This window comes from Notechis scutatus, chromosome 11, assembly GCF_049901735.1.
Source record: "Notechis scutatus isolate UNSWTSFEM ecotype Mainland chromosome 11, rNotScu1.2, whole genome shotgun sequence".
NCBI classification, from domain to species: Eukaryota; Metazoa; Chordata; class Lepidosauria; order Squamata; family Elapidae; genus Notechis; species Notechis scutatus.
The window spans coordinates 5,588,101-5,615,041 of record NC_142019.1 but is presented as its reverse complement, the minus strand read 5'-3'; the positions used below and the strand labels follow the sequence as shown (position 1 = coordinate 5,615,041).

Here is a 26,941-nt window from a genome sequence, read left to right as displayed (position 1 = left end):
TGGTAACCTCTTGTTTTTTATTTGGTTTTTATTTGGTATTTAATTGGTTGTGATACATACTGAGTTTTGTGGAGATTGATCATCATCACACATACACTTTTGTTCTTGTGCAGGAGTTGCAAAGCACGTTGGCGATGCTCTGAAGGAGCATGCCTCCCGATCATCTCGAAAGATTTGCACTATTGGAATAGCTCCTTGGGGAGTGATTGAAAACAGAAATGATCTTGTTGGGAAAGATGTAAGTTCATAAAGTTATTATATGTGCTCTTAACTGGGTGGGAATGAAAGCTACTTATTTTATTTGTTTATTCATTTGTTCATTTAATTTACATAGCTGCCATTTTCAAACAAGTGATTCTGGGTCATAAAACATAAAATCAATAAAAACCAATTAAAAATGCAATGCAAAAAAAGTAAATATAGCTGAGAAAAGTTATAATCCATAGATGTTAATATAAGCAGGAAATGGTGTCCTTAACACATTTGGGACCCCAAGGCCGAGCGCATAATCGAGCCATTTTCTTGTTCAGATTATGATCTGAATTCTTAAGGTCATAAAATGTAATTGTAAAGTGAATGGGGTTGAAAGGTGGGTTTTTCTTACAGAGAGTTTACACTTAGTTGACAAACTAGTACAATATATCAGAGTAAAGCAAGATATTCAAACAAACACTATTTTGGACACATTGAAAGCCTTGATTTTGGAATAAATATTTTAAAATGTAAAAAAAATGCTTTGAGGTTTAATTGTAATAGTATTTCATCATCATCAGCCATTCAATCACATCTGACCCTTGGCCACTCTATGGATCCGCCTTCTCCATGTCCCTCTGTCTCTCACCACCTCCTTCAGATATAAAACTGGAATACTATTCCACTTTTGAATAAAATCACATGCAAGTTCATCTTGTATTACCACTTTCTTTTCTAAAGGAACAAAGGATTGATCCGTAACTAATTGATTGTGTGATCATTGGCAATTGTAGACTTGTTTTTTGTGAAAGAGTAACCTTGATTTATTACACAGGAACATATTAATGTTGTTTTATGCTTAGGTTGTTGCTCCATATCAAACTCTGCTAAATCCTTTAAGCAAATTAAATGTCCTGAATAATCTTCATTCCCATTTCATATTGGTGGATGATGGCACAGTTGGAAAATATGGAGCAGAAGTGAAATTGCGGAGAGAACTGGAAAAAACAATCAGTCAGCAACGAATTCATGCAAGTACGTGTGATATATGAGTATAATGATAGAATTGACTATTTTAATGTACGTGAAATGACATGACTTTCAGATTAGACAATGGGTGATAAAGTGGTAAAGATTTTGTTTAATTGGTAGGAGGCTGATTTTTTAAAAAAAAATGTTTTAGTTCATGTATATTTATTGGTAAAATGTGCATTACACTTTTCAAATAGATTGTGACAAAACGTTGATAGCACAATGTTTTGTAACCATAATTTTTTTTGTGAAAAATGATTGTGTGTTTACAGTGTTTAAGTTGCATTTATGCTGACTTAGCTGACTGGTAAAACCACAGACCTTGTGCATGATTACCTATATTTAAAACGTGTGCTGATTAACTTTTGACTTGTTTGTGCAATGAAAGACAAATGTTAAATATAGTCTATGTTTCATTTCCATGGGAGTGATGAGTCCAGGATTTTGGATACATTCTGCAAGTTAGTGTCTATAGAGATTCTCAGTCATCCAGGTCATGGTTGTTCCAAAGGTGCTTTTTCAAGAGGCAACTGGACTTTCTGGTTTTTATTTGAAGATGTTTTGCTTCTCATCCAAGAAACTTCTTCAGCTCTGACTGGATGGTGTGAAATGGAAGGATTTACATTCCTTGCAGACAGCTGGTCATTTGCATCCTTTTAGAGCAGGGCTCGCCAACCTTTTGGACCTCAGGGATCACCAAACTCATAATTTTAAATCCCACGGACCAGAGACCCTGGGAAAATCCCCCCAAAAAGTCTGCAGGAGAATTCCTCACCCCATTTTCCTACCGATCAATCATTCTTTATTTGGGATCGCAGGATTCGGTCTCCAGCTCCGTTCTCCGGGGGGGGGGGACTTTTGGCTTCATGCAAGGGATGCAGCAGAAGCAGCAGAAGTCTTTCTTTCTGTTCCCCAAACTCCGCCAGAAATGAGACTTTGTGAGACTTGTCGCGCCGGCGCAGCCTCTTGGAGCAGGAGGACTTGCAGGGTCCCAAAGACTCATTTCTGGCAGAGTTTGGGGGAAAGAAGGAAAGACTTTTGCTGCTTTCCTTGCGTGCAGCCAAAAGCAGAAGAAGAAAGAAGCAACCAGTGGCCAGGCGAGGCACGTGGGGCAAGTTCCCCCCCTCCACCCTTTTCCTCCTCCCCTCACTACCTTGTGTTGTTCGCAATGCAAGCAACGCAAGCCTTGTGTTCCTGCGGGCCATGTGGGTGGTGTAGCCTGGTGTTCCTGCGCAGCCTGGATTAATTGCTTTGTGGGGGACATTTCTCTTCGGACCACCAAAATTTTCTCACGGGCCACCAGTGGTCCCCGGCCCACTGGTTGGTGACCACTGTTTTAGAGAGTCGCTGAGGCCACTTGGAGGTTTATCTGGGTCACCTGAGTAGTGCAAATGGGTCTGGAGCCTTCTTGGAACTGCTGAAAGGACTGTGTTGTAGATTGGAGATAGGTGAACAGCCCTCCCTCAACAGAGGGGGAAGGATATACGACACCCTCTACCTCCAGTCTGCAACACAATCCTTTCAGCGGTTCCAAGAAGGTTCCCCACTCATTTGTGCTCATTCTTGGATGAGAAGCAAAACGTCTTCAAAGAAAGGCAAGAAAGTCCAGTTGCCACCTTTGGGACAGCCTGCCACTTGGTCCATCTGAGTTATCTTGATTTGAAAGGTTTTGCTCTCTGGTGCACCGTTTCACCCAATTACACACTACAGGAAAGAGAGTTTGAGTATAAGATGGATTGCAAGTGTACTTCACCTTTCTGCCAGGTTGTTTAAGGAAGTCAGTGCAGGTTTCCCACATGTTCTTTCATGCAGGTGTAAGCAGCAGCTGGGCTTATTTAATTTCTGCAAGTTTTAGTGATCTTCAGGCTTTTAAAATGATATAATGATATCCATAGTCAACTGTACTGGAAAATTGTAACCTCTATGGCTTTTGTAAATCTTATCATTATTCATATCCATTCTACTTTTTAAACCCTGTTCATTGTTCTTTGTCTTTGCCTATTCATAACATTCTTTGAAATATCTCAATATATATGTGTGTGCATAAATACTTCTGCAAGATTGTTACATCCTCCATAGTTTAGTCTTTCTCCCAGATGCATATTGATTATTCAGGAAGAACGTTCAATACAATTAAGTAATAATGGTCATCGCTCCTCGATTAATAGCAGTAACATTAATTTTGCCAGCCAATAGAAACTGCGAAGTCAATTTCACAAAACCACGAAACCTGCTTAACATGTAGAGGATGCACATTCAGGTTTTTTTATATTGTAAAGTTGGGGCTTTAAAATTTAATTGAAAAGAAAAAGAAACCTGTTTCGACTGAATAAAGCGTTTCTATATTTTATTTAAAACCTCTTTACCTAGGAATTGGCCAAGGTGTTCCTGTGGTGGCACTTATCTTTGAAGGTGGCCCCAATGTTGTTCTTACTGTTCTGGAGTATCTTCAGGAAAGCCCTCCTGTGCCAGTTGTGGTCTGCGAGGGGACTGGCAGAGCTGCAGATATCTTGGCTTATGTTTATAAGCAAACAGAAGAGGGCGGGTAAGCCCTTTTTAAACATTGGCCTCCTACAGTGGAGCTGATCTCCATCAAGTTGGGTTGTTCATCCCTCTTGCTCAATTTTTTTTCTCTCTCTCTCTCTCCCCCTCTCCCTCCCTCCCCCTCTCTCTTTCTTCTTTATTGGCCAAGTCTGATTGGACACCCAAGGAATCGGTCTTCGATGCATATGTTCTCAGTGTACATAAAAAAAAATATTCATCAAGAATCATAAGATACAACACTTAGTGATAGTCATAGGGGCACGAAAGAAGCAATCAAAATCATACTAGGAAACTAAATAAAACAATATAAATTGTAAAGATACAAGCAACAAGGTTGTAGTCATAAGTGGGACGAGATAGGTAATAGGAAGGATGAGAAGAAGAATAGTAATACAGTTTGACAGTGTTGTGGGAATTAGTTGTTTAGAGAGTGATGGCATTCGGGGAAAAAACCTGTCCTTGTGTCTAGTTATTCTGGTGTTCTAGATGTCATCCACATTTGTGGATTATAATCTGTTTCAACCTTGCTATCTGAGATGTGTTCAAGAACAGTCTGACTTTCTTTGTGCAAAACTACTAGGTATGCTCAACCACTGAGCTATGTAGCACTTCCCTAGGATGAGAGCAATTTTTCTGCAGCTGAGTTTTTAACCTAAGTGCAGTTGCCTGAGAAACAATTTATTAGAACGATTTATTGTAACAATTTATTAGAACAATTTATTGTAACGGTCCCAATTTTCTCCTCCTCTAGCTCTGAACTTTAAAACCGTCTCTTATATTTGCATATGATAATTATGCTGAAATTCTGATTTCTTTATTTAACCTCAGAAGCATCCCTGATGGAGCTGAACCTGAAATCATTTCAACAATCAAAAAGACATTTAATTTTGGTCAGAGTGAAGCGGTTCATTTATTCCAGACACTGCTGGAATGCATGAAGAAAAGGGAGCTGGTAAGTAAGTCTCTACACCGCTACAAGGATTTGCTTAATAAATATTTCACTCTGGGAAGAATTAAAATGTATTCTAATAAATCCAGATAATTTGTCCCCTTTGTGAATATTACTGAAGTTAGAACTCCCATTTCAATTTAACATGATGTAATCTGTGTACATGAGAGGCCGTGGGCACATCTAAAAACTTTCTTTCTTCATCTAATTTTCAAAACAGATTACAGTGTTCCACATTGGGTCTGATGAACATCAGGATATTGATGTTGCAATCCTTACAGCTCTATTAAAAGGTACATTTCTATTTGAAAGCGATATGGTTTATCTTAGAAGTTAAGATGGTTCCACACTACTTTTTCCATGAATGAACATCTATTCCTTTTGTTGGATGTCTTGTTTCTGATTGGAAACTGTTTTGGGAATCCCCTTTAGGAAAAAAAAACACATTAATCTTTTTGCTGTTTATTTGATTTACATTTTCAGATCCTGATTTCATCATCTCTTTGTAATGGTGGGACAATTATATAAAATTGTCTGAATGCTGGAAAAATCTTGGCTTAATTCTGCATAAACTTGCCATTTCTTTTATGGTACCCTCCAGCATATTGATGGGGGGAGGGGGGGTCAGATATAAATAACATTCACTGATCTATTAATTTCAGGCACACTTTATTCTGTTGGATCTCTGATGCTCTCTGAGCTTGGTCGTTTTCCTACAGACGTTTCATTGCCAAACTAAGTAACATCATCAGTGCACTGAGGTATCATCTACAAGAAAACAACCAAGCTCATAGAGCATCCAAGATCCCATTATTCAACCTGAGCTACAGAAATTATCTTCTATCGGCACACTTAATTCTGTAGCTCTTTAAAATAAGAGCATATACATTGAGTAGATCTTTCTCAGCTTCAAAGCCTTTCCTCAATACACAGGTGCTATTTCCCTTAAACATAATATTAAAATCAGTTTGTTTTTAACATACAGTTGTATTGGATCTGGATAGTTTTGGAATTAGGCTTTTGTGGCAAACAGGTTAAATTTCAAAACTTTTTTTTTTGTTTACATTTGTCTTTAGGGACAAATGCTTCTGCATTTGACCAGCTTATCCTTACCCTTGCTTGGGATCGAGTTGACATTGCCAAAAATCATGTTTTTGTTTATGGACAACAGTGGCTGGTAAGTAAAGCTGGCAGTTGGAATAGGGACAATATAAATAAGATTGCTGATAACCAGAATGAGCCAACATAATGCTGAGTTAGTTACCTCAATTCCACAATCCCCAAGGGAAATTAAACATTATTTTTTTTACTTAAGCACATTCTTAATTTATCAGTATTTACAAAGTTGGGATTGTCATTTAAAATAAACTCTTGTTTGCATAGTACTGTCATATTTGGGCAATATTGTGTCAAGTTTTGCATTTCTATCTATCGTTCAAGTTTAAGCATGATCATCTTACAATTTCATTCAGGTTGGCTCTTTAGAGCAGGCTATGTTGGATGCTCTTGTGATGGACAGAGTTGCCTTTGTGAAACTTCTTATTGAAAATGGAGTAAGCATGCACAAATTTCTGACAATTCCCAGACTGGAAGAACTTTACAACACTGTAAGTTGAAGACCCTCCGTTGCAAAATCTCCATATACTGCTTTTAAAATCTCTCATGGAACTAGGTTTACATTTTAATCTGAAAACCAAGCAAAACGTATTGAGGGATTTGAGGGAGAATACAAATTTGCCCAATCATTATTTGCTAAGATAATTTTAATAGAGGATTTTTATTGTACCCCAGCTTTATTGAAATGGAATCTAAAACCAGAAGAGAAGTTTTGCTCCTCCATATCAATTTGCACATTTTTCCTTCTGCTGAGTAAAAGCTTTGTTTGGGCAGAACTATTTTATAATGGTTTCAAATGATTCCATTTTGGCTTTAAATATTGCAGCAATATAGCTAGTTAAACCAAAATAAGGGAACAAGCAGCATTTAGTCATTCTTAACCTATTTGTTCCTTGCCTGAAATTATCTAAAAGTTCATTTTTCTCCCTTTTTTCATCAAGAAACAAGGCCCAACAAATCCAGCATTGTTTCACCTTGTTCGAGATGTCAAACAGGTAAAGATTTCAGTTGATAAAATGCCTTCAAGTTCCTTAGAACCTCATAAACCATATTCTTCTCTTCTCTTCTCCCACTTTGGTATGATTTTCTTTCTGACAAGATTGTGGGAGTTGCAGTTCCAAACTATCTGGGGAGAAGGGGGTTAATCAAGGGAGGCTATTTTATTTAGCATATTTTTTTAAAAAAAACCTTCACCCAAATGTTTTGAACCTCAGTTCCAAATTTCTATTTTTTCATCTATAGGGAAATCTTCCTCCAGGGTACAAACTCACTCTGATTGACGTTGGGCTTGTTGTCGAATACTTAATGGGAGGAACCTATCGGTGCATGTACACAAGAAAACGCTTCCGAGTGATCTACAACAGCCTCAGTGGCAGCAATAGGGTATACAATATATATATATATATATCTTTTAATGTGAAAAATGAAAACACGTTTTCCAATGTGTAGGTAGAGTTGGCTTCTTGAGAATCAGCCTTTCTCCCTTATGGCTCTGCCTGTCCATTAAGATCTTGTGCAGATGCTCCAATTGTAGTCTTTAATCCTAGGCAAACCTGGAACCCTCAGTTGGTCATCTCCATCAGATTTTAGTTGATGTGCAAGTACATCAGGGAGAAAAGAGAAGGCCCCCGTTCAGATATTCAAGCGTATAAAGCTCTGCAGAACATTGCAAGCATCCCAGTAGAAACCTAGCAGCCCATGAAATGCTTTCAGAGCAGAAGTGATATGTTCATGGTAAGTGGCCTCCCTCTGGATACCTAGGTTATGTCCAGAGCATTTCACGTGCATTTTCTGAGGGAACAGAAATATTATTTCTACTGAACATTCAAATAACCTTTTAAGATAGGTGAGTTTTATCCCAGTTTTGTAGACACAAGCAAGACGACAAGGTTTTTCATAAGTCTGCATTCATAACAGTGCATTCATAACTGACTTGCAATTAATCTGTGACGTCCATATTTTCTCACCTATGTATCACTCGATTTATTTAAAACCCATCTGGGTTTTATAATTTTAGATAAATGGTTTCTATTGTTTCATGCAAGTCTGGCAATATATTTTAACCATCTTTTTAATTTGTTGTTAACCTTTTAAATATATATATATATATATATATATATGTGTGTGTGTATATATGTAGCGCTCCGGGCGAAATGCTTCAGGCAGCACCCCTCAGTTGCGTAAAAGCCACGAACCTTTTGGGAACAGGGTGGATAAGAAAGAAAAAATGCGGCACAATCACTTCATCAAAACTGCACAGCCTTACAAACCAAAGGTATGCAAGAGCATGTGTTCCCTTTGCGTGAATATTAATGCTATATACATAATATATTGTACTTCTTGTCAACTGTTTTATTTATTTTTTGTTTCAATATATAAAAAAGAGTAAAGGAAAACACAAAAACTTACCTTGTTTTTAAACAAATTACTAAACGTTGATAACACAAATTATTATTCACCCATTTTTCCATTACTCTGTGTTGGGAAAAGGCTCATAAACAGAATGTAAACAAAATATCTCTAATCCAAGATTGTAAATCTGGGAAGGTTCTGTCTTTTTGACACTGAAGAGTGGTACTAAAGAAATCAGTACTAAAATCAGTACTTCAGTACTAAAGAAATCCATACGATTTCATAGTAATAAATTTCAGATTCAAGGTATATATACCCACACCCCAAAATTATAACGATCTTTGAATCATCTAATGTTTTGCAGATATCAAATTAAAGCAGGACAAGTCCATATCACAAAAGTTAATATCCCTTTATGTGGCCAACGTGTGCTACATAAAGTTACCTTTTAATCGAGATTCTGTAGGCTTAGATTAGGAAGCTATACTGAAATAGGGATCAAATGTTTTTGCAGATGTTTTTGCTGCATTCCAACTATGATTATTTGTATAGATGCATGGGGACTAGTAAAAGGAAGATCAGGTTAAAAAAATAGCCATATTATTCCCCACCAAATTTTCCTCACTGCATTATTTGACAGGAAAGATGACTGGGAACGTTGCCCAGTGTTCCTGTTTCTGGCCATCCCACAATCTTAGATACTAGCTACTCTTAAGGGACTGGAAATAATTCCAGAAGCCATGCTAATTGTCTGTTATTGTTACTTGCTTCTCATTCAAAGATGTGCTGGATGCTGTTGAAGGTTTGCTGTAGAATGCGAACTATTTTTTTGCATTTTTTAAATAAATAAATTATGAGGTATTCAATTACAGGTTCTTGTGTGTTTTCCCCCCCCCTTTTTGAAAGGCTGATACTGCCACAGATGAAGGGAAAAAGAAAAAAACCAAAGATGACATTGTCGATATTGATGATCCGGAAACCAGGCGCTTTCCATACCCTCTTAATGAGCTGTTACTTTGGGCGGTGCTAATGAAGAGGCAAAAAATGGCGCTCTTTTTCTGGCAGCATGGCGAAGAGTCCATGGCAAAAGCCTTAGTGGCCTGCAAGCTTTACCGTTCCATGGCCTATGAATCAAAACAAAACGACCTGGTCGATGATACCTCAGAAGAACTAAAAGAATACTCCAAGTGAGCATTTCAGCTTCTTACGTTTCTCGTAAATCTGTTGTTTGACAAAATTACACTTTGTAAAAGAACAACAGTCCCACAGTTAGAATCAATTGTCTGTTTCATTGTAATAGCATTTAGCAATAGCGCTTAGGCTTATATACCACTTCACAGTGCTTTTACAGCCCTTTCTAAGTGATTTACAGAGTCAGCCTATTGTCCCCAACAATCTGGGCCCTCGTTTTACTGACCTTGGAAGGATGGAAGGCCCAGTCAGCCTTGAGCCTGGTGAGATTCAAAATGCCAAATTGCAGGTAACCAGCAGTCAGCAGAAGTAGCCTGCAGCACTACACTCTAACCACTGTGCTCTTTCCTTTTATTTTCTTCAAAAATGGCCAGTAAATCATTTGTGTTAGTTCCTCTAATTGGATTTGGTGAGATATTGTTTCGGAAATTCAGCAATAGTTCCAGGAACATTGTGAATAAATGAAGCATTTTCTTGAATCAGATACTAGCTCCTCTTGGGAAGAAAAATAATTGGACTTGAGTTAAAATAAAAACTTTCCTTAGAAAAAAAAATCTTCAGTATTGTACCTTTCTCTCTCTTAAACTCAAAGAGTTTAAAAATAGGTGCATTTTGTCAGTGTAGGCAAGTCATGTTAGTTATTGGCGAATGTGTTTGTGTACTTGTTGTTCATATGCATCATACTACAAGGCTATTTCTGCTGACTGCTGGTTGCCTGCAATTTGGCAGTTCGAATCCCACCAGGCTCAAGGTTGACTCAGCCTTCCATCTCTCTGAGGTGGGTAAAAAGAGGACCCAGATTGTTGAGGCAATAGGCTGCCTCTGTATACTGCTTAGAGAGGGCTGTAAGACACTATAGAGCAGTATGTAAGTCTTAAGTGCTATTGCTATTAAATGTATTTTTTTCCCTCCCCTCTTCAGTGAGTTTGGAGAGCTGGCCGTTGAGCTATTAGAGCAGTCCTTTCGGCAAGATGAAACAATGGCAATGAAGTTACTAACCTATGAGCTGAAAAACTGGAGTAATGCCACCTGCCTTAAACTAGCCGTGTCTTCACGCCTCCGTCCTTTTGTAGCGCACACTTGCACCCAGATGTTGCTATCGGATATGTGGATGGGAAGGCTGAACATGAGGAAAAATTCGTGGTACAAGGTAGGCTCCCCTTTTGGGGGTTTGTTTTCAGCAGATGCCCTGAGTATTATTGCAATTGTGTTACCCAAAAATAGGAAACAACTTCAAGCATGTAGTTCTATAGGCTCTGTCAGTGTCATCTTTATTTAGGGGTGTGTAAAAATCAAAGCTAGAGTTGGTGTTGGAATGCACAGTAATTTTTCTTTTGATGCTTTATTATCTTTTTTGAAAAAGGTACAGACCTATAGAAGGCCGAATCCAGGCAAGTAGCCCTTGAATAGAGATGGATCTCTAGTTCATCCTGAGAACTAACCTACTACTAAAACCTTAGTGGTGACCCATTAACAGACTCAAACCGCCCCTCCTGTATAAAACTGTAATTAAGCTTCCTACAGGTAGTAAAGTAAAATGCGATGTAGAAAGTCTTCATACGTATGCTCCATTTTAGTAGCATGAGCTGAGCAAGTGATAGCTTCCTCAGAGTTCAGACAAGGCCTCAGGGTGCAAATGGGGTAAGTTTTCAGAATGGTATAAGACAAGTAAGCCATATAGACTAGATTAACACCAGGAGCCTCCATTTCTCTCCATTTCAGATTACCAGGCTGAAAATTTACCCCACTGTGTTCGAATGAAATAAGACAGGTCTGTTTTAAACAAAAAACTTTCAGTACTTTGACAGAAAACTCCAGAAGCCTCCTTTTAAAACAGGATGCGTGATTAGTCTTGTCTTGGGTTTGGTTTGTGACCCTTCGCTTGCTTTGCTCCTCATCAAAGAATCATTCGAAGTGGCCGCGCTTCATTTCTTAAACGATAAGGAAAAGAAGCTTTGCAAAGATTGAGTCTGTTAAAACTTGGCTGTAGAAATCAGAATGCAACATTGTGTGTGAGGGGAGGAAATACGACGAAGGATGGGAATTTGTGCAAACCCATTTAGTTGGATAATAATTTAGACATGGTTAGCTTTCCTCTTCCCCTTCAGGAGTATTATGAAATTGCCCGGGTGTATTATAAGCTCCTCAATTCTTCTACATCTTTTACTTGCTACCTGACAGATTTTGCTGGAATAAGGGTGGGGAGAGAAAGCAGGACTCTGTGTGCTGGGTGGTGTTTTTTGTTTTTTTTTTAACTTTCTTTTGCTTTGTTTCTAAGTTCTCTTGCATGGAAATAATTCTTTAAATTGTTCGATGTTACATTTCAAAGGTGATCCTGAGCATCCTTCTTCCCCCTACTATATTAATGCTGGAATACAAAACCAAGGCCGAAATGTCTCACATTCCTCAATCCCAAGATGCACATCAGATGACAATGGAAGACAGTGAAAACAATTTTCAGAACATAGCAGAAGAAATACCAATGGTAAGTCTTCACATCCATTCAATGGACTCAGTTATTCTTGCCCCTGTTAAAGTCAGTGAAACAAATTAGACACTGGCTTTTTGTGCACTCGTGTCAGAAGCACCCAAGGCCCTACCTACCCTAAAGGGTTAGATGTCACTGGGGACACCCCCCAGTTGGGGGCTCTTTACATATCCCAAAAAAGAAACTGGAGTGATGGACAAGAGCTCAACCCCACCCCACTGCAGCCCTCAGGTCTCGAATACGGCTTGCTACCATCCTGCCCAGTGTTCCAACTACTCAAGCCACCATGCTTCTAGGAACTTGCTATAGACCAGGATTGATCATTGGTTTGTTTAGCTTAGTATTGCTGATCCTGAAGAAAGCAGCTCTCAGGAGCTTCCATAGATGTTTCTTCAGTCCTGTTTATAAATCACGAGACCTGGAATTGGGATCTTTGTTGCATGAGTGAATTGTATTGCCACTCTACCACTGACTTTGATTATGTCTGGATCCAATCAGGTACTCTTAATAACAAAAAATGCAGCCCTTTCCAAATGTAGGTCCTTTAACCATGTTGCTTTTAATCTTAGGAAGTGTTCAAAGAAGTCAGGGTCTTGGATCATTCTGACGGAAAGCCTGATATGGAGAGCATAATAAAACCTAAGCGGCTTCCCATTACGCGAAAGTTTTACTCTTTTTATCACGCACCAATAGTGAAATTCTGGTTCAACACGGTGAGTTGGTTTTTTAAGAATTACCTCCCCGGGAATCCTTTTTTTTTTTTTTTTTAAACCTATCCAGATGGATATCTAACACTTGGCTTGTTTTTGTTAGTTGGCCTATATAGGATTCCTAATGCTTTATACCTTTGTGGTTCTTGTGAAAATGGAAGAATTGCCTTCGGTTCAGGAATGGATTGTCATTGCTTACATTTTCACACTGGCGGTTGAGAAAATCCGTGAGGTATGTCTGTCTTAACATTGTTCCACCGAAGAGGGTTTTAAATGCTTCACTGAAAAATCAGTGGACTGAATTTGTTGTACAAAGAGGGTATGCACAAGTTGTACTTTGCCAGTCCAGCATAAATTGTTTAAAGTGGGGCAGTCAGTCTGGCCCTGTGTATAATGTTTGCATAGAGTATGTATAGCTAAAAATACTAAGCGCTTTTTAAGCTTTTTTTTTCCTCCAAGATTCTCTTCATACAATTTGGAGAGCATCTCTGTGATTTAGCACAGGGGTCCCCAAACTTGGCTACTTTAAGACTTGTGGACTTCAACTCCCAGAATTCTCCAGCCAGCATAGCTGGCTGGAGAATTCTGGGAGTTAAAGTCCACAAGTCTTAAAGTAGCCAAGTTTGGAGACCTCTGATTTAGCAGACATATTGTTTATATGCACAAGTTTGGATACAGAAGTTCCAAACATCTTAGAGGTCCAGAAATTACCAAGCATGAGGCCGGTATAATCTTGTGGTTTTTTTTTTTTTTTTTTTTTTTTTGCCCCTTTATATTGTAAGGTTTGCCTGACCAACTGGCCAGATCTTAAAATGCAAATAATGTATCTTACTCCTGTAGCCAGTGTTCAGTGTTAGCATCAGTGGAGCAGATTTTATTATTTGTTTAGTTTTATTTAGACAATGTTCGATATCTATCTTGTGCTATTTATTAATTGCCTCCAACATGGCCTGGTTTTAGTAAAACTAGAACTCGTAGCCCATCCTATTTGCAAAATACCAAATTAGGGAAAACTGTCCTAGCTGTTCTCCTTAAGACTATTATTTATGCAATCTAGAGTCTAGTGCAGATGCTTGTACTTCTCACATCTCCTTCAGTTTCTTTAAATATCATGCCTCTCTTTTTTACTGTTAGTTATTGCCACAACTTTGTCTTACACGTGTGCCAACTTAACCAGAGCAAATACAAATACATGTGCCTTTGAACAGTATTTCTTGATCATTTTTCACTTGTGACTCGCTTCCGGCCTTGTTTTTCTCCCATGGCCCTCTTGAAATATCCTAAGCTCCCTTGGGGGGGGAGGGGGGGGGCATTTTGGTATTGTGGTTAAGGTGCTGCCCTAAAAACTAGGAAATGATGAATTTCTAGGCCTCCCTTAGGCACGAAACCCACCTAAGTGACTTTGGATAGTCCCTTTCTCTTAACCCAGCCCTTCTTACAGGTTTTGTGGGGGAAAGTAGGAGGCAGAAGTACTAGGTTATGTTCATTGCCTTGAGTTGGCCAAATATATAGTCAGCCGTGGTGGCACAGTGGTTAGAATGCCCACTGCCTGGAGATCCATCCCAATGGAGCTCAACCTTCCATCCTTCAGAGGTTGGTAAAATGGGGATCCAAATTGTTGGGGCCAATATGTTCCCAGAGACTGCTGTAAAACATTATTGGGCAGCACACAAGTCTAAAAGCTATTGCTATATAAAAGGGGCCCCACTGGAAACCACTGCCTTATAACCCTGGTTTGTAAAGCTACTGCCATGATTTTTGGTCTCTGTTTTCTGACCTTCAACAAAGTTTGCTGTAGTTCATGTCTAACGGCCATCTAAGCAGACCGTTAATGACCTTGATATGAACCAAAATTGACCATACTCGATTTCTTGTTATTTTTAATACAGATCTTTATGTCAGAAGCTGGGAAGATTAGTCAGAAGGTTAAAGTGTGGTTCAATGATTACTTCAACATCAGTGATACAATAGCCATTATCACTTTCTTCGTTGGTTTTGTACTAAGATTTGGAGCAAAAGGGAACTTCCATGAAAATACTTACAAAGTAAATTATGTTTTCGTTGCTGGAAGACTCACTTACTGCCTGAATATAATCTTTTGGTATGTCAGACTGTTGGATTTTCTGGCTGTAAATCAACATGCTGGACCCTATGTCATGATGATTGGGAAAATGGTAAGATTAAAAAAAAATTCTGGTTTGTTCCTTGAATTTTTACTTTCAATAAATAAAGATAGATAGATAGACCTTTAGCAGCTCATTCTCTGCACCAGAGGAGTATTATGAATATAACTGTGGATATATACACAAATATAGGTGTGCTTGATCATATATGCCGCATGATGTGGAATGGAAACATCTATGAACTTGAATGGTCGCATTTAATGCTTTCCCATCCCTTATATTGTGTTTGCTGCACATGTGTGATTTCCTCAGACATTACATATATATAGATATAGTCCACACAGGTGACATACTCTGGTTTTCTGCCTTGAAATCGTGGGTTTATACATAGAAGGGTAAGCATGTATCAGAATTGATATGCGGAAATAACAGATGAAACCAGGACAGCTGCTTCCAAGATTTAGTCCATGTATTTCCCATTAATTGTAATCATTTTCATCTTGAAAATGTAACATCAGCTTCAGTTTGGTGACAACTTTGAGGAGATATCCAAAGCGTTCAGTGGCCCTAAGAGGATCAGGATTCCATTCCATTCCTCTCTGGTTTATATACATGTAGTCCTCGACTTACAACAGTTCTTTTAGTGACTATTCAAAGTTACAACACCACTGAAAAAAGTGACTTAATGACCGTTTTCCACACTTGCAGCATCCCCGTGGTCACATGATCAAAATACGGATGCTTGGATTAACTATATGAGCTATAAGTCAAGGAGTACCTGAACGAGCTATAAGTCAAGGACTAGCTACCATCATCATCTTTTAATGACCCCGTAATTCCTTGTGGGGTGAAGTCTAGGCAACTGAATGGGGCTAGCAGAGTGTTTTAATGGCCGGATACCTTTTATGTCACCAATGCAGAGTTTTGTTCAGCAGATGTATTCTCAGTGTGCCCAGAGAGAAAAATATCTGCCTCTTCCTAGGATCAAACTCACAGCATCCTGATTGTGAGGCGAGAGCTCCACCTCTAAGCCACCACACCACTCCCCAAGCCAAGGACTATCCATATCTTGAACATTCTCATGTTGCACATGGCTGCTGTGGCCTTCTACTAATGCTTTCAATTTCCTTGTCTCTTGCTCTGTTTTAACAGGTGGCGAACATGTTTTATATTGTCGTGATCATGGCCCTGGTCCTGCTCAGTTTTGGAGTACCTAGGAAAGCAATACTTTATCCTAATGAAGAACCGTCCTGGGTTCTAGCAAAAGATATTGTATTTCAGCCTTACTGGATGATATTTGGTGAAGTGTATGCCTATGAAATTGACGGTAGGTAATTACGATTTCTTTTGTTCATTTATAACAGGGGTGTCAAACTGGATTTCTTCGAGGGTCGGATCAGCACTTTAGTTCTCAGTGGGCCGGGGCAGGGAGGAGATGGACAGACGCCTCCTGCAGCACCCTGCCAGCCAAAATGGGGCACTGGGGGCTGCGTGAGCCCCCCCTGTGCCCTGTTTTGGCCAACAAAGTGCTGCAGCAGGCCAATCAGGCCGAAAAGATAAGGGGGGCTTTGCTATTTCCAGGCTGGCCCTGCGGGCCAGATTTAAGCACCCTATGGGCCAGATCTTGGGCCTTGAGTTTGACATCCCTGATTTATAACAAAAACCGAGCATTGATCTGATGTTTGATAATTAGGTTTTAAGAGATTTTACAAACCTTTACATAATTAACAAAGGTTATGTTTAAATGAAATATTTCAAGAGTTTTTTATTTTAAAAACATATCGATGTTGTCATAAGTTTTGGGTCACCTTTGTATCTGCCTGTTGTTATTTATGTTTTTTATCCTTTTTAATCTGCATAGTATGTGCAAATAATTCCGAAACTAAGCACCTCTGTGTGACAGGATCATGGCTAACACCGTTTCTTCAGTCAGTATACCTTTTTGTGCAGTACATCATCATGGTCAACCTTCTCATCGCCTTTTTCAAGTATGTATGAACTTCACATGACCATTTTATTGTGAAACTGAACTTTAGAAATCACCTTAGTGATTGTAGAATCGTAATAGTAGGGTTTTTTTAAAAGTAAGTTTATAGTAACATAAATGAAAATAAAGGTAATAGGGAAATGTGAAAGGAAAAAAAAATAAGTGGGGGTGGGGAAGGAAAAGAAAAAACATTGACTTCAAACTTTTTTATAGTAGTAACATGCAAAGTAAAATTGCAGCCTCAATTTTTTATTTTTACATATTTATAAATACCAGCTATCTAATCTAATCAGCAAATCCCTAAGTCAACATTTCATTTTTTTTTGTCTCAAACGCAAAGTCTAGAAGCGATTTCTAGATAGAAAAAAAACCTAGATAAATTGAAACAGTAAATTTTACCATCTCTGCTAACAAACCATAGTAGAGTTCTTGTAAATACGGATTTTGAGGGATCTCTTTCCAGTATCATATGGGCAAAACTGGTTTGTAGGATATTTCTGTACTGAAACACTTACCTGTTTTTCTTCTTCTTTTTAGCAATGTGTATTTACAAGTGAAAGCTATCTCTAACCTTGTGTGGAAGTATCAGCGTTATCATTTCGTTATGGCCTATCATGAGAAACCCATCCTACCTCCCCCTCTCATTGTTCTCAGCCATATGGCTTCTTTGTGCTACTGCATTTGCAAACGAAGAAAGAAAGATAAAAATTCAGATGGGCCAAGTAAGCACCAGCTGAATATATAGTGTCTTTTTTCTTCTTACCTTTCAAAAATGTGTCTGGGTATCTTTAAAAGTTGTTTGAATGGGAATTGTAAGAGTAAGTGTTTCAACTTAGCACTTAGACTTATATACCGCTTCACAGTGCTTTACAGTCCTCTCTAAGCGGTTTACAGAGTCAGCCTATTGCCCCCAACAATCTGGGTCTTCATTCATCTCATCTTGAAATCTATAGGCTATAGATAGGTTATACGTGCCTGTACTTATGTGTAGTAGAGTGTAGATTTTTAAGGGTCTACACTAGAGGAATGTTATTGTTTCTCTTGCACTGATCTCTGCATTTTGCCTTGTCTTTTTTTTTTTTAGTATGACAGACTATTTGTAGAACTTCTAAAATCGACTGTCTTTTCTGTTCTGTAGAACTGTTTCTAACAGAAGAAGATCAGAAGAAGCTTCATGATTTTGAAGAGTTGTGTGTTGAGATGTATTTCAGTGAAAAAGATAACAAATTCCACTGTCGGAGCGAAGAAAGAATTAGAGTCACCTCTGAACGGTAGGCAAATAATTCAACCACAAAATTCTTTTTTTTTTTTTTAAGTAGAAGTATAAGCATTGCTCATCGTAAGAGAAGCTTTCTCCATTTTTTTTAAAAAAAATATTCTGTGCTTACCTTTGGCTTTGAAAAACACCCCAGCATGGAAATCTGGTATTCTGGGCCATTTGTACACAATACAATAGGAAAAGCATCTTTGGATGGTATTAATTGAGAAGGAGATAAGTCCAGAGTAATGGTTCAAGTAGAAATGTTCCATGACATCTCCATGGAAAATAGCTTTACACTCACCAATCTTTTCTTTTATGGCAGAATTAAAGTCCTTTAGTTTACAACTTGTTAGATGTCTAGCATCTTATCAAAACACGTGTTGTGGCCTGTTGGCTGCCGGTCCCTCCAGCAGCGGAATCAGAGGAGGAGGATGTGTGGGAGTCAGGGTCAGCATCAAGGCAACTTGGGAGCTCCAAGGGGGAAGAGGGAATGGAGCTGGCAGAAGAGAGAGAGAGACAGATGCGGAGTCTGGGCCATCCATCAGCCCTCAGATGGAGAATCAACAGTCCCCAGGTCTGGAGGTGGCTGATGAGGAAGAGGAGGAATGGCTGGGTCTAGTGCCTGACGTGCGAATGCACAGAAAGCAGAGGAGAGGAGAGCAGTGGAAATCCATGGGCTGATCTTTGGGACGGAAGCTCCACCACTGCTAGTGAAGCCCCTCTCAAGCTCTGGGGATAAAAGGCAGGGGGTGGAGATGAATAGATGTGGCAGACAGCTATTCATCTTCCGACCGGATGGACTTATTAGCCAGCGGTGAGGGAGTGACTTTTAATCTCTCTCTTTCTCTGATTATTTTTCTCCAGTGTCGAGCAGATGTGCATCCAAATCAAGGAGGTTGGCGACAGAGTCAACTACATCAAACGTTCCTTGCAGTCTCTGGACACGCAAATTGGCCACTTGCAAGACCTCTCTGCTCTCACCGTGGATACATTGAAAACTCTCACCGCCCAGAAAGCCTCAGAAGCAAGCAAGGTCCACAACGAAATCACCCGGGAACTGAGCATTTCCAAACATTTGGCCCAGAACCTCATCGATGATGTTCCCTTAAGATCTTCCATGTGGAGGAAGCACAGTATCGGCAACGCGTTCGGTTCTTCTTTCCCCCAAGGAGGCCTTGAAACTAATAACGCAGTGCTGTGCAACATATCTATGCAAGAAGAAAAAGATCCAGGACATAAGATGACTGGTTTCACCAAGGGGGACGAATTCAATTTTCCCGAGGCGGGTTCCTCAGGGGGTGCCTTACTTCCAAAAGCTCTTTCTCCCACAGAACTTCGTCAAAGAGTACAGGGTATACAAGTCTCCAAATACAGTAATAAAGTTAAGAAGGGTGGCAGTTCTCTAAACAGCCTCCCCTATCTAACATCTTTGTCCGCTAAGTTTTTTGTGAGCACTCCTTCTCAACCCATTTGTAAAAACCAGTCGGAAAGCACCTCAAAAGAGGAGGACATTCTGGTCCCAAAGGCTGCTGAAGGAGAAAACGCCGTTGAGTTCGGTGCATTTGTGGGTAAGTATCACCAGCTGAAAAGTGGGCATCCGGCTATTGCTGGGGGTGGCTGCAAAGTTCCAGCTTTGGGCTTCACTGGTCTTGCTTCCATCTCCCAAAATGGTGGAGGTTATGTCAAGTCTGGATTGATTGAGGAGGAAAATGCTGCTGCTGCTGCGAAAAACCTTTCAGACCAAGGGAATGGCCAGACCTCTTCTAGTTTTGCGAAGACTGTTGCCCGAAGTAAATTTCAGTTGACTATTGCTGAGGAAACCAGAAGCGTTCCTTGTAGTGGGTTGAAAAAGAGACGGGAAGTTGAAAGGCAGAACAGAAGCTTTCCAGAAATGTCAACCAAGACCTCCAGTTTAAGTTCCGGTGTCACTGTACAACATCAGAAACTGTGGATCAAATCTAAGCTGCCAGGTTTGGTTTATCAAGAATTGTGTGGTGCCTTTATGAATTTTGTGGTACTTTTGGTGCACTCTGTTTTTAATATCTTGGTTTCCTCAAGTTCTCCAAATGGTTCTTTCTTTGTGAAAGTGTAAACTTCTTTTTTTAAAAAAAAAACAAATCTTGAGATGTGGGCAATATTTTTCAGACATAATGGTTGTTGTGTCTGTCAACTACAAATCAGAGCTTAAATTAGAAGAATGTTGCTCTGTCAAATGTTATATTTCTATCTTGATATAAAATATCAAGATACCTATACAAAAATATTGTCTGTTCCATGAAAAGATGTAAAATTCCTTGTGCAAATTTCTGCTTGTGTAACGGGCTTTGTTAACTTCTGTCATTATGTCTATAACCTACCACTGTTTTGTTCACCTTTGAGAAACTGGCTACTACAACAAATTCCCTATGTAAATCAAAATTTAGTATTCTATTTTTTCTTAATAGCAAAAAAAAATCCCTTTAAATTGTGTTACTTACTTGCATCCTCTTTTAACTGAAAAAACCCAAAACAAAACAGTGGCAGAATGGTGTTTGTTTAGATATTGGGAAAGAGGTACACTAACAAAATGTATGGAGTTTAGATAATATAGAATTTGTTTTCCTTGTAAGTCGTTTGAATGGCTTGTTGTAGCTGTAATGGTTTGTTCTGTGTTGTAAAAAGAACTGATAATATAACCTAGTCACATTTAATTTAAATGTCGTTATCCAAGGGATTTCTGGACCCTTCTGAAACTTATTTATATTGGATTTCAGTTCCGATAAACTGCCATTGTAAGAGTATCAGTTGGGGAAGGTTAACTTAAATCAGGTGTATCCAACCTATGGCCCTCATGGAGCCCTAGACAGCTAGTAATAAACCCCACACAATTATAAACATTATCATGTGATTTTATATTATAAAACTATGTTATAGATGAGGCCCCAAACAATTACTCTTCACCCAGTTTGGCCCAAGCAACCCAAAAGGTTGGACAGCCATGACTTAAAAGTTGTGCTAATACATTTAAAATGTACACATAGTAAAAGCCCCTCATGGTAGCTCCCATTTTTCCATGAGTTCCATTTTTGCAGAGAGGCCAGGCTGTATGTCTTACCCTGTATTGCACAATATATGGTTTGCATATTTGTGCATGGGAAATCCAGTGTATACTGTGGAGAGAGCAAGCCATCATTCTTCCTTACATAAAAGTTAGGATATGACTATTTTAGTACTTCTAAAGTCTGCATGTGTCTGTAGCGTGAGAGAAAGAAGAACACACTTGCATGTCGAACAATTTTTTATTGGGGGAGTTTTATATTTTCTGCTGAACAGCCCTTAGTAAAAATGTTGCCATCCATATTATGTACTCCTAGAAAACAAGATGAGAAGTTATTTTTGAATACAGCAAAGTGGAATGTTATTTTTTTCCCCTGGCCGAGTGTTTTTTTAGGTCATCATTATGATGACAATAGCATGGTGGTAGTGATGGTGATTATTATTTTATCCTCCCTTTTTATGTATAGATTCAAGGTGCAAACATACCTCTTGCCTTCTATTTTCCCCACAACAACGAGAGAGAGAGAGAGACAGAGAAAACAAGATGTTTGTGTATTTTCAGATTCCAACAGTATGTGAATAATGACAGTTGTACCTAAATCTGTAATCATTCTTGTTTTTGCATGGTAATGCTGCTGCCACAGGTCACAGGGACAGCATGGAATTGCAGAGGATAATGAGTAAAGAAAAAAGTGATAGCATTGAGGTAAGTGGGAGATATGGGAGCAGTTGAACTGTAGACTTTTGATACAGAATTTAGATGCAAGGAGAGACTTATCCTGGAAGAATCAGATGTGCAAATGCCACTTTTGAAGCACCAACTGAATTGTGGTTTCAGAAAACAGGATCCTCTGTGTGTGTTTGTGTTTGTGTTTGCTTTTAAGTCACTCTTGATCCTTGCAAGTGCCTGGACAAATTCCTGTAGTTTTCTTGGCAAGATTTTCATAAGTGTTTGCCATTGCCTACTTCCTGGGGCTGTTGAAAATGTGGCTGACCAGTGGGCTTTGTGCAGAAAGCATGACTAGAACTGCCAGTCTCCTGGGTTCTAGTCTGATGCTTGAAACTACTGCTCTGGTTAGTTGTTTTTTTTAAAAAAAAAACAAACCTGGATTTTAAATGCACACACAACTTTAAAAAAAACCCTCAAAGGTTAAAGCCACATCAGAACTAACTTTAAATGCCTTCCTCCTTCCCTTTAATAGGAGCAACAGGAAGACTTCAAAAAAGCTATTCTGGAGGGCATGGAGAAAGCAAAAGATAAGGTAAAATATTCCAGCTGTTCATTTCTGCATCAGGTTTGAGGTGGCATTGCTCATATTTCATTTCTAAGAATATGGGTGGAGAACGATAGGAATTGTTGCAGGTTGGGAGAATCTGCTTAATTGCTATTAAAGAATAGCACCTACAAAAAGGTGCACCACTGATTTTAGTAGAATAGTGATGATCGCTAGCATTGTTTTCTACTTAATGCACAGGTCAGCAGTAATACAGAAGGTCCTCTAAGGCACGTTAGTTCATGTGAAGGCTTCAGTGAATATTGTAGAGCTGTACGATCAGAGCAAAGTAAGTATTAACACAAACATTTTCAGTTTCATTTGATGTATTTTATAAAGTACTGCAAATATAGACTAATACTTTAACTGCAATTCTTAAAAACCTGAAGAATTGTTTTCTCAGATATTGTACCGCCCCAATAAGTTAACAAACCATAGACAACATCGTCAAGGATTATATACTGAGTTGTGTACTTGGATCAACTGAATATTTATTTAAATGTTATCAGCCAACGGTAGATGATAAATCCATTAAAATCATTCAGTTGACTGCAAATCCTAATTGTAAGGTCCATTTATTTTAGCTCACAATAAGAGCAGAAGAGCATCTACTGAGGAGAATCACCAGGTGGACTCCAAGGCAGCCTTACTCACAGTGAGTAAAAACATAATGCAAATTGTTATGCATTTCTCATAAAAGCTAAAAGAGCAGAACCCAAGAATCCAAAAGTGAAACTTTTTGGTAATTGACAGAAAGTAATATATGACAAATTTTGGTATTCCCTGCCAAATACATGCTGTCTTAACACGGTGTTCAAAATGGTGGAGATGTCATATCTCAAAGTGTCTTTAGAGTGTGCCATGAATTTTTGTACCTCTCTGGCTATCGAGGAAGGAGCAAACTGAAAAAGGTCATTGAGTAGAATATTCAGAAACCACATTGGTATGGTGATTATTGTTTACATTTTAACTTAAGCATTGGAATATCAATGGAAAGTTGATAATAGCATTACAGAGAGAATCCATCAGCACTATCCTTGTATTAAACTCATGCTTTAAGAGTAGCGTGAACTGCAATCACAGGACAGCTCTAGAAGTCTAGCATTTGTTATTTATCATCTCTGTATTCCTTATGAAAGAACTTGGGGGAAAATAGACAATTGGATATAGCTGAAATCATTACAATTGATCTGCTCATTCAGCCACTTTGAGCAGTTCAAATGATTTTTCTTGGATCAGCAAAACAGCATTAGAGAAACCTAACATGATAGATCATATAACAGAGAACATGATAACTGCATTACTAGTGTGATCCTGTGTATCACACATTAAACCCAGCAATTAACCTATATTTCATGGACTCGTTTCTGGTTTTCCTTTCCAGGATTGGTTGCAAGGTCGAACTTCCTACAGGAATGAAATGTAAGTAAACCATTAAACATCCCTGCACTGAACATTCAAACTTCCTGTACTGAGCATGATTGTTTCTGCTTCCAGAGATCAGTAACTGCCATTGCTGAGGCCATCTTAATTTGATGTATAAGAATTCCTACAGAAAAGAGTGCAAATGAGGAAGCATGAGAAAATATAGTTTTGATTATAATATTTCATTTGCCAGGTTATGTTAATAGGAGGCATGAAGGTAGCTATAACCATAAATTATGTTTTATTTGAAGCCTTATATTCTTAATTGACTGGTTGGGTTTATAGCCTACATTACATGGCAGTACTCCTATACAGACATTCCCTGTTCTAGGATACTTTTCCTGAGGTATTTTCTTTTCCTTTACAATAACAATACACTATGAGAGCCCTAAAATCCAAGAAATGCAAATATCACTAAAGTTTAATGATATCTCTGTTACTTGTAGGTCTTCTGAGGAAGATGCACTGAATGGTAAGTTACTGCTTACAGAGTACTGTGGTTTCATTCTTTATAAATAACCTTTCTTAAATTTAATATATCATTCAGCTTTAACTGCAGACAAAGTGTCTCAGGAGAAACGTTGGTGGACATTTTAGTACCTTAGCTCTTCAAAAAGAAATTTTCTTTTTGTTCTCATCCAGGATAAGCCAAGATGAAGTTGTCTTGGTTACGTTGAGGTTTAAATTCTCCTCAGTGTTTTGAACATCACGGGTTTTTTATGTAGTAAATTTGAGTGTTACATTTATAACGTTTTAGAGTTTGATGAAACTTCACTTGAAAAGCTTCATTTTTTGCATTACTGTCTTTCTAAAAATGTATTAATTTAATCATGCATCAAGTATGCAAAAGACAGTAGGACCTTATTTACTTATTTATTTATTTTAGGTATAGCTTCCCCTTTCAAGCCCATCATGGATACCACCTACTACTATTCAGGTCAGTCTCCTAACCGCCTGAAATGAAATAAAAAATTAAAGCACTATAATCCTTAATCTACAACAGATTTCCTTATCTTTCTCTACAGCTGTGGAAAGAAATAATTTGATGAGGTTATCGCAAAGCATACCATTCACCCCGGTGCCTCCAAGAGGTACGAATTTTCATTTATTCATTTCAAGTTTTTCTATAAGAGTTTTCATTGGGTCAAACCTGGTAGGCATACAACAATTATATAATACACCATTTAACATGCAAGAAAACAAATAAGACTCTAAAATCAGGCAACCATGATATAAAGGAGCAAATAGAATGTCAGCAGATTAAAAGATTAAGCAAACTAAAATGTTCAATGTTTACTTACTTGAGTAAGTCAAATTTGTCTTCACTAGATACCAAAAAGATTCTATCATTGATTATCTTTTTAGAGAATGTAGCCTAACATCAGAATTTTTCCTTTTTTATATAATCATTTTTTGACAAGGAAAACACTTTGTTTATTGTATTTTACTATAATATTTGAACAAGATAGATGAACACCATACTTCTTCCTTTCCTGCCTCCATTTTTGCCCTCTTTCTGATTCTAACTAGTGATAGGAGATGGAAGATCTAAAAGCAAACATTATAATATAATGTTGAGTTCATTAATTTATATTTGGTAATTACTGATCTGGTCAAGGGGAATCAGATTTTGTTTCTCTCAGGCAAGACTCATCTTGGATAGGTTAGTCACTAATATAAAACGTCATTACATTATAATACATTAATGCCTGCAGTTCAAATCTCACCAGCCTCAAGATAGACTCAGCCTTCCACCCTTCCAAGGTGGGTAAAATGAGGACCCAGATTGTTGGGGGCAAGAGGCTGACTCCGTAAATCGCTTAGAGAGGGCTGGAAAGCACTGTGAAGCAGTATTTAAGTAAGACCTATTGCTATCTTCCTCCCTCCCTCCCTCCCTCCCTCCCTCCCTTCCTTCCTTCTGTGGTGGTGCAGTAGTTAGAATGCAGGATTGCAGGCTGACTCTGCCACTGCCAGCAGTTCGATCCTGACCTGCACAAGGTTTCCTCAGCCTCCCATCCTTCCGAGGTCGGTAAAATGAGGACCGAGATTGTAGTGGGCAAGATGGTGACTCTCTAAACTGCTTAGAGAGGGCTGTGAAGCGGTACATAAGTCTTAAACGCTATTGCTATTCTCTAATCCTTACCTGTATTTTTAACTTTGTTCTGGTGACATCACAGGAGAACCAGTCACTGTGTATCGCCTCGAGGAAAGCTCTCCCAACATTTTGCACAACAGCATGTCTTCCTGGTCTCAGCTGGGTCTCTGTGCCAAAATCGAATTCTTAAGCAAGGAAGAGATGGGAGGAGGTTTGCGTCGAGCCCTCAAGGTGGCCTGCACCTGGTCCGAGTACGATATTCTGAAATCAGGTCACTTTTACATCATCAAATCGTTTCTCCCCGAAGTTGTCAATACCTGGTCAGGCATTTACAAAGAAGACACAGTGTTACATCTTTGCTTGAGAGTAAGTTGTACTTTTTGTCAGGATTCCGGCAATTACCCCCATTTAAATCATGAGTCTCAAGCTAAACTTCCAAAACTTAAAAAGGATTTATTGGCAGTTAACATGTCCGGCACTGCCTGGGTGCAGCCGACTCTGAGACACATCATTCATTCTCACCCCTGACCCTGGTTTTCTCCCACTCCCCTCGATGTATCGTAATTCATATTCTCGTAGCCAAGAATCATCAGTCATGCTCTCCAGTTAGAATTTTGCGCATAAGAAACTTCGGTCACCTAGTTACTATCTTTGAAAACATTTATGGAATGCAGTTTCAGTTCGCAAGCTGCTGCACTGCTCCCCCCTCCCTTTCTGTTGGCAACTCTAAAAAGACGACAGAAATATTTTATGAGTTGACACTTTTGCTCAGAAAGGGCAGATACTCAACAGTGCCCCTGAGGCAAAAGCAAACACTTAGGCTTTTCTTTTTGTTGTTTCTTTCTCCTCCATCGTTTTTTGGCCTTCTATTTTCTTTCCTGCCTAAGGTGCCCAGTTCTCTTCTGCTAAACATTGTATATGCTTTAGTGGAGTCAGCCTATATCCATGATAGTGCTTTCGCTATACAGATGGTTCTCGGGTTATGACCACAATGGACCTCTACTGCTAAGCGAGACAGTTGTCAAAGTGAATTTTGCCCCATTTTATGACTTTTGTCACAGTTGTTAAGTGGATCACTGCAGTTGTGCCGACCACTAGCTGACTAGATCCTTGTGTACAGACAAGAACAATCCATTAGCTTAACTGGAATTTAATGTATGATCCTA

The 26,941-nt window shown here is 38.8% G+C and overlaps 1 protein-coding gene across 3 annotated transcripts in view; it reads left to right on the top strand.

Moving 5' to 3' along the window:
• TRPM7 (transient receptor potential cation channel subfamily M member 7) overlaps positions 1-26,941 on the top strand; it is a 60,590-nt gene that overhangs the window by 27,377 nt on the left and 6,272 nt on the right. For 2 of the 3 annotated variants that reach the window (XM_087972659.1, XM_087972658.1), the window contains exons 6-35: positions 114-238; positions 1,056-1,227; positions 3,595-3,769; positions 4,597-4,720; positions 4,938-5,010; positions 5,794-5,894; positions 6,190-6,324; positions 6,775-6,828; positions 7,076-7,216; positions 7,974-8,108; positions 9,092-9,372; positions 10,298-10,526; positions 11,706-11,861; positions 12,434-12,577; positions 12,678-12,806; positions 14,464-14,748; positions 15,850-16,024; positions 16,559-16,685; positions 17,222-17,406; positions 17,823-17,955; positions 18,810-19,915; positions 21,626-21,687; positions 22,184-22,243; positions 22,457-22,544; positions 22,840-22,910; positions 23,640-23,677; positions 24,127-24,152; positions 24,567-24,617; positions 24,706-24,771; positions 25,858-26,141. In XM_087972659.1, the coding sequence (XP_087828785.1) occupies positions 114-238; positions 1,056-1,227; positions 3,595-3,769; positions 4,597-4,720; positions 4,938-5,010; positions 5,794-5,894; positions 6,190-6,324; positions 6,775-6,828; positions 7,076-7,216; positions 7,974-8,108; positions 9,092-9,372; positions 10,298-10,526; positions 11,706-11,861; positions 12,434-12,577; positions 12,678-12,806; positions 14,464-14,748; positions 15,850-16,024; positions 16,559-16,685; positions 17,222-17,406; positions 17,823-17,955; positions 18,810-19,915; positions 21,626-21,687; positions 22,184-22,243; positions 22,457-22,544; positions 22,840-22,910; positions 23,640-23,677; positions 24,127-24,152; positions 24,567-24,617; positions 24,706-24,771; positions 25,858-26,141 (4,931 nt within the window). The remainder of the gene's footprint in view (positions 1-113; positions 239-1,055; positions 1,228-3,594; positions 3,770-4,596; positions 4,721-4,937; positions 5,011-5,793; positions 5,895-6,189; positions 6,325-6,774; positions 6,829-7,075; positions 7,217-7,973; positions 8,109-9,091; positions 9,373-10,297; positions 10,527-11,705; positions 11,862-12,433; positions 12,578-12,677; positions 12,807-14,463; positions 14,749-15,849; positions 16,025-16,558; positions 16,686-17,221; positions 17,407-17,822; positions 17,956-18,809; positions 19,916-21,625; positions 21,688-22,183; positions 22,244-22,456; positions 22,545-22,839; positions 22,911-23,639; positions 23,678-24,126; positions 24,153-24,566; positions 24,618-24,705; positions 24,772-25,857; positions 26,142-26,941) is intronic. The other variant, XM_087972660.1, reaches the window with a different exon arrangement.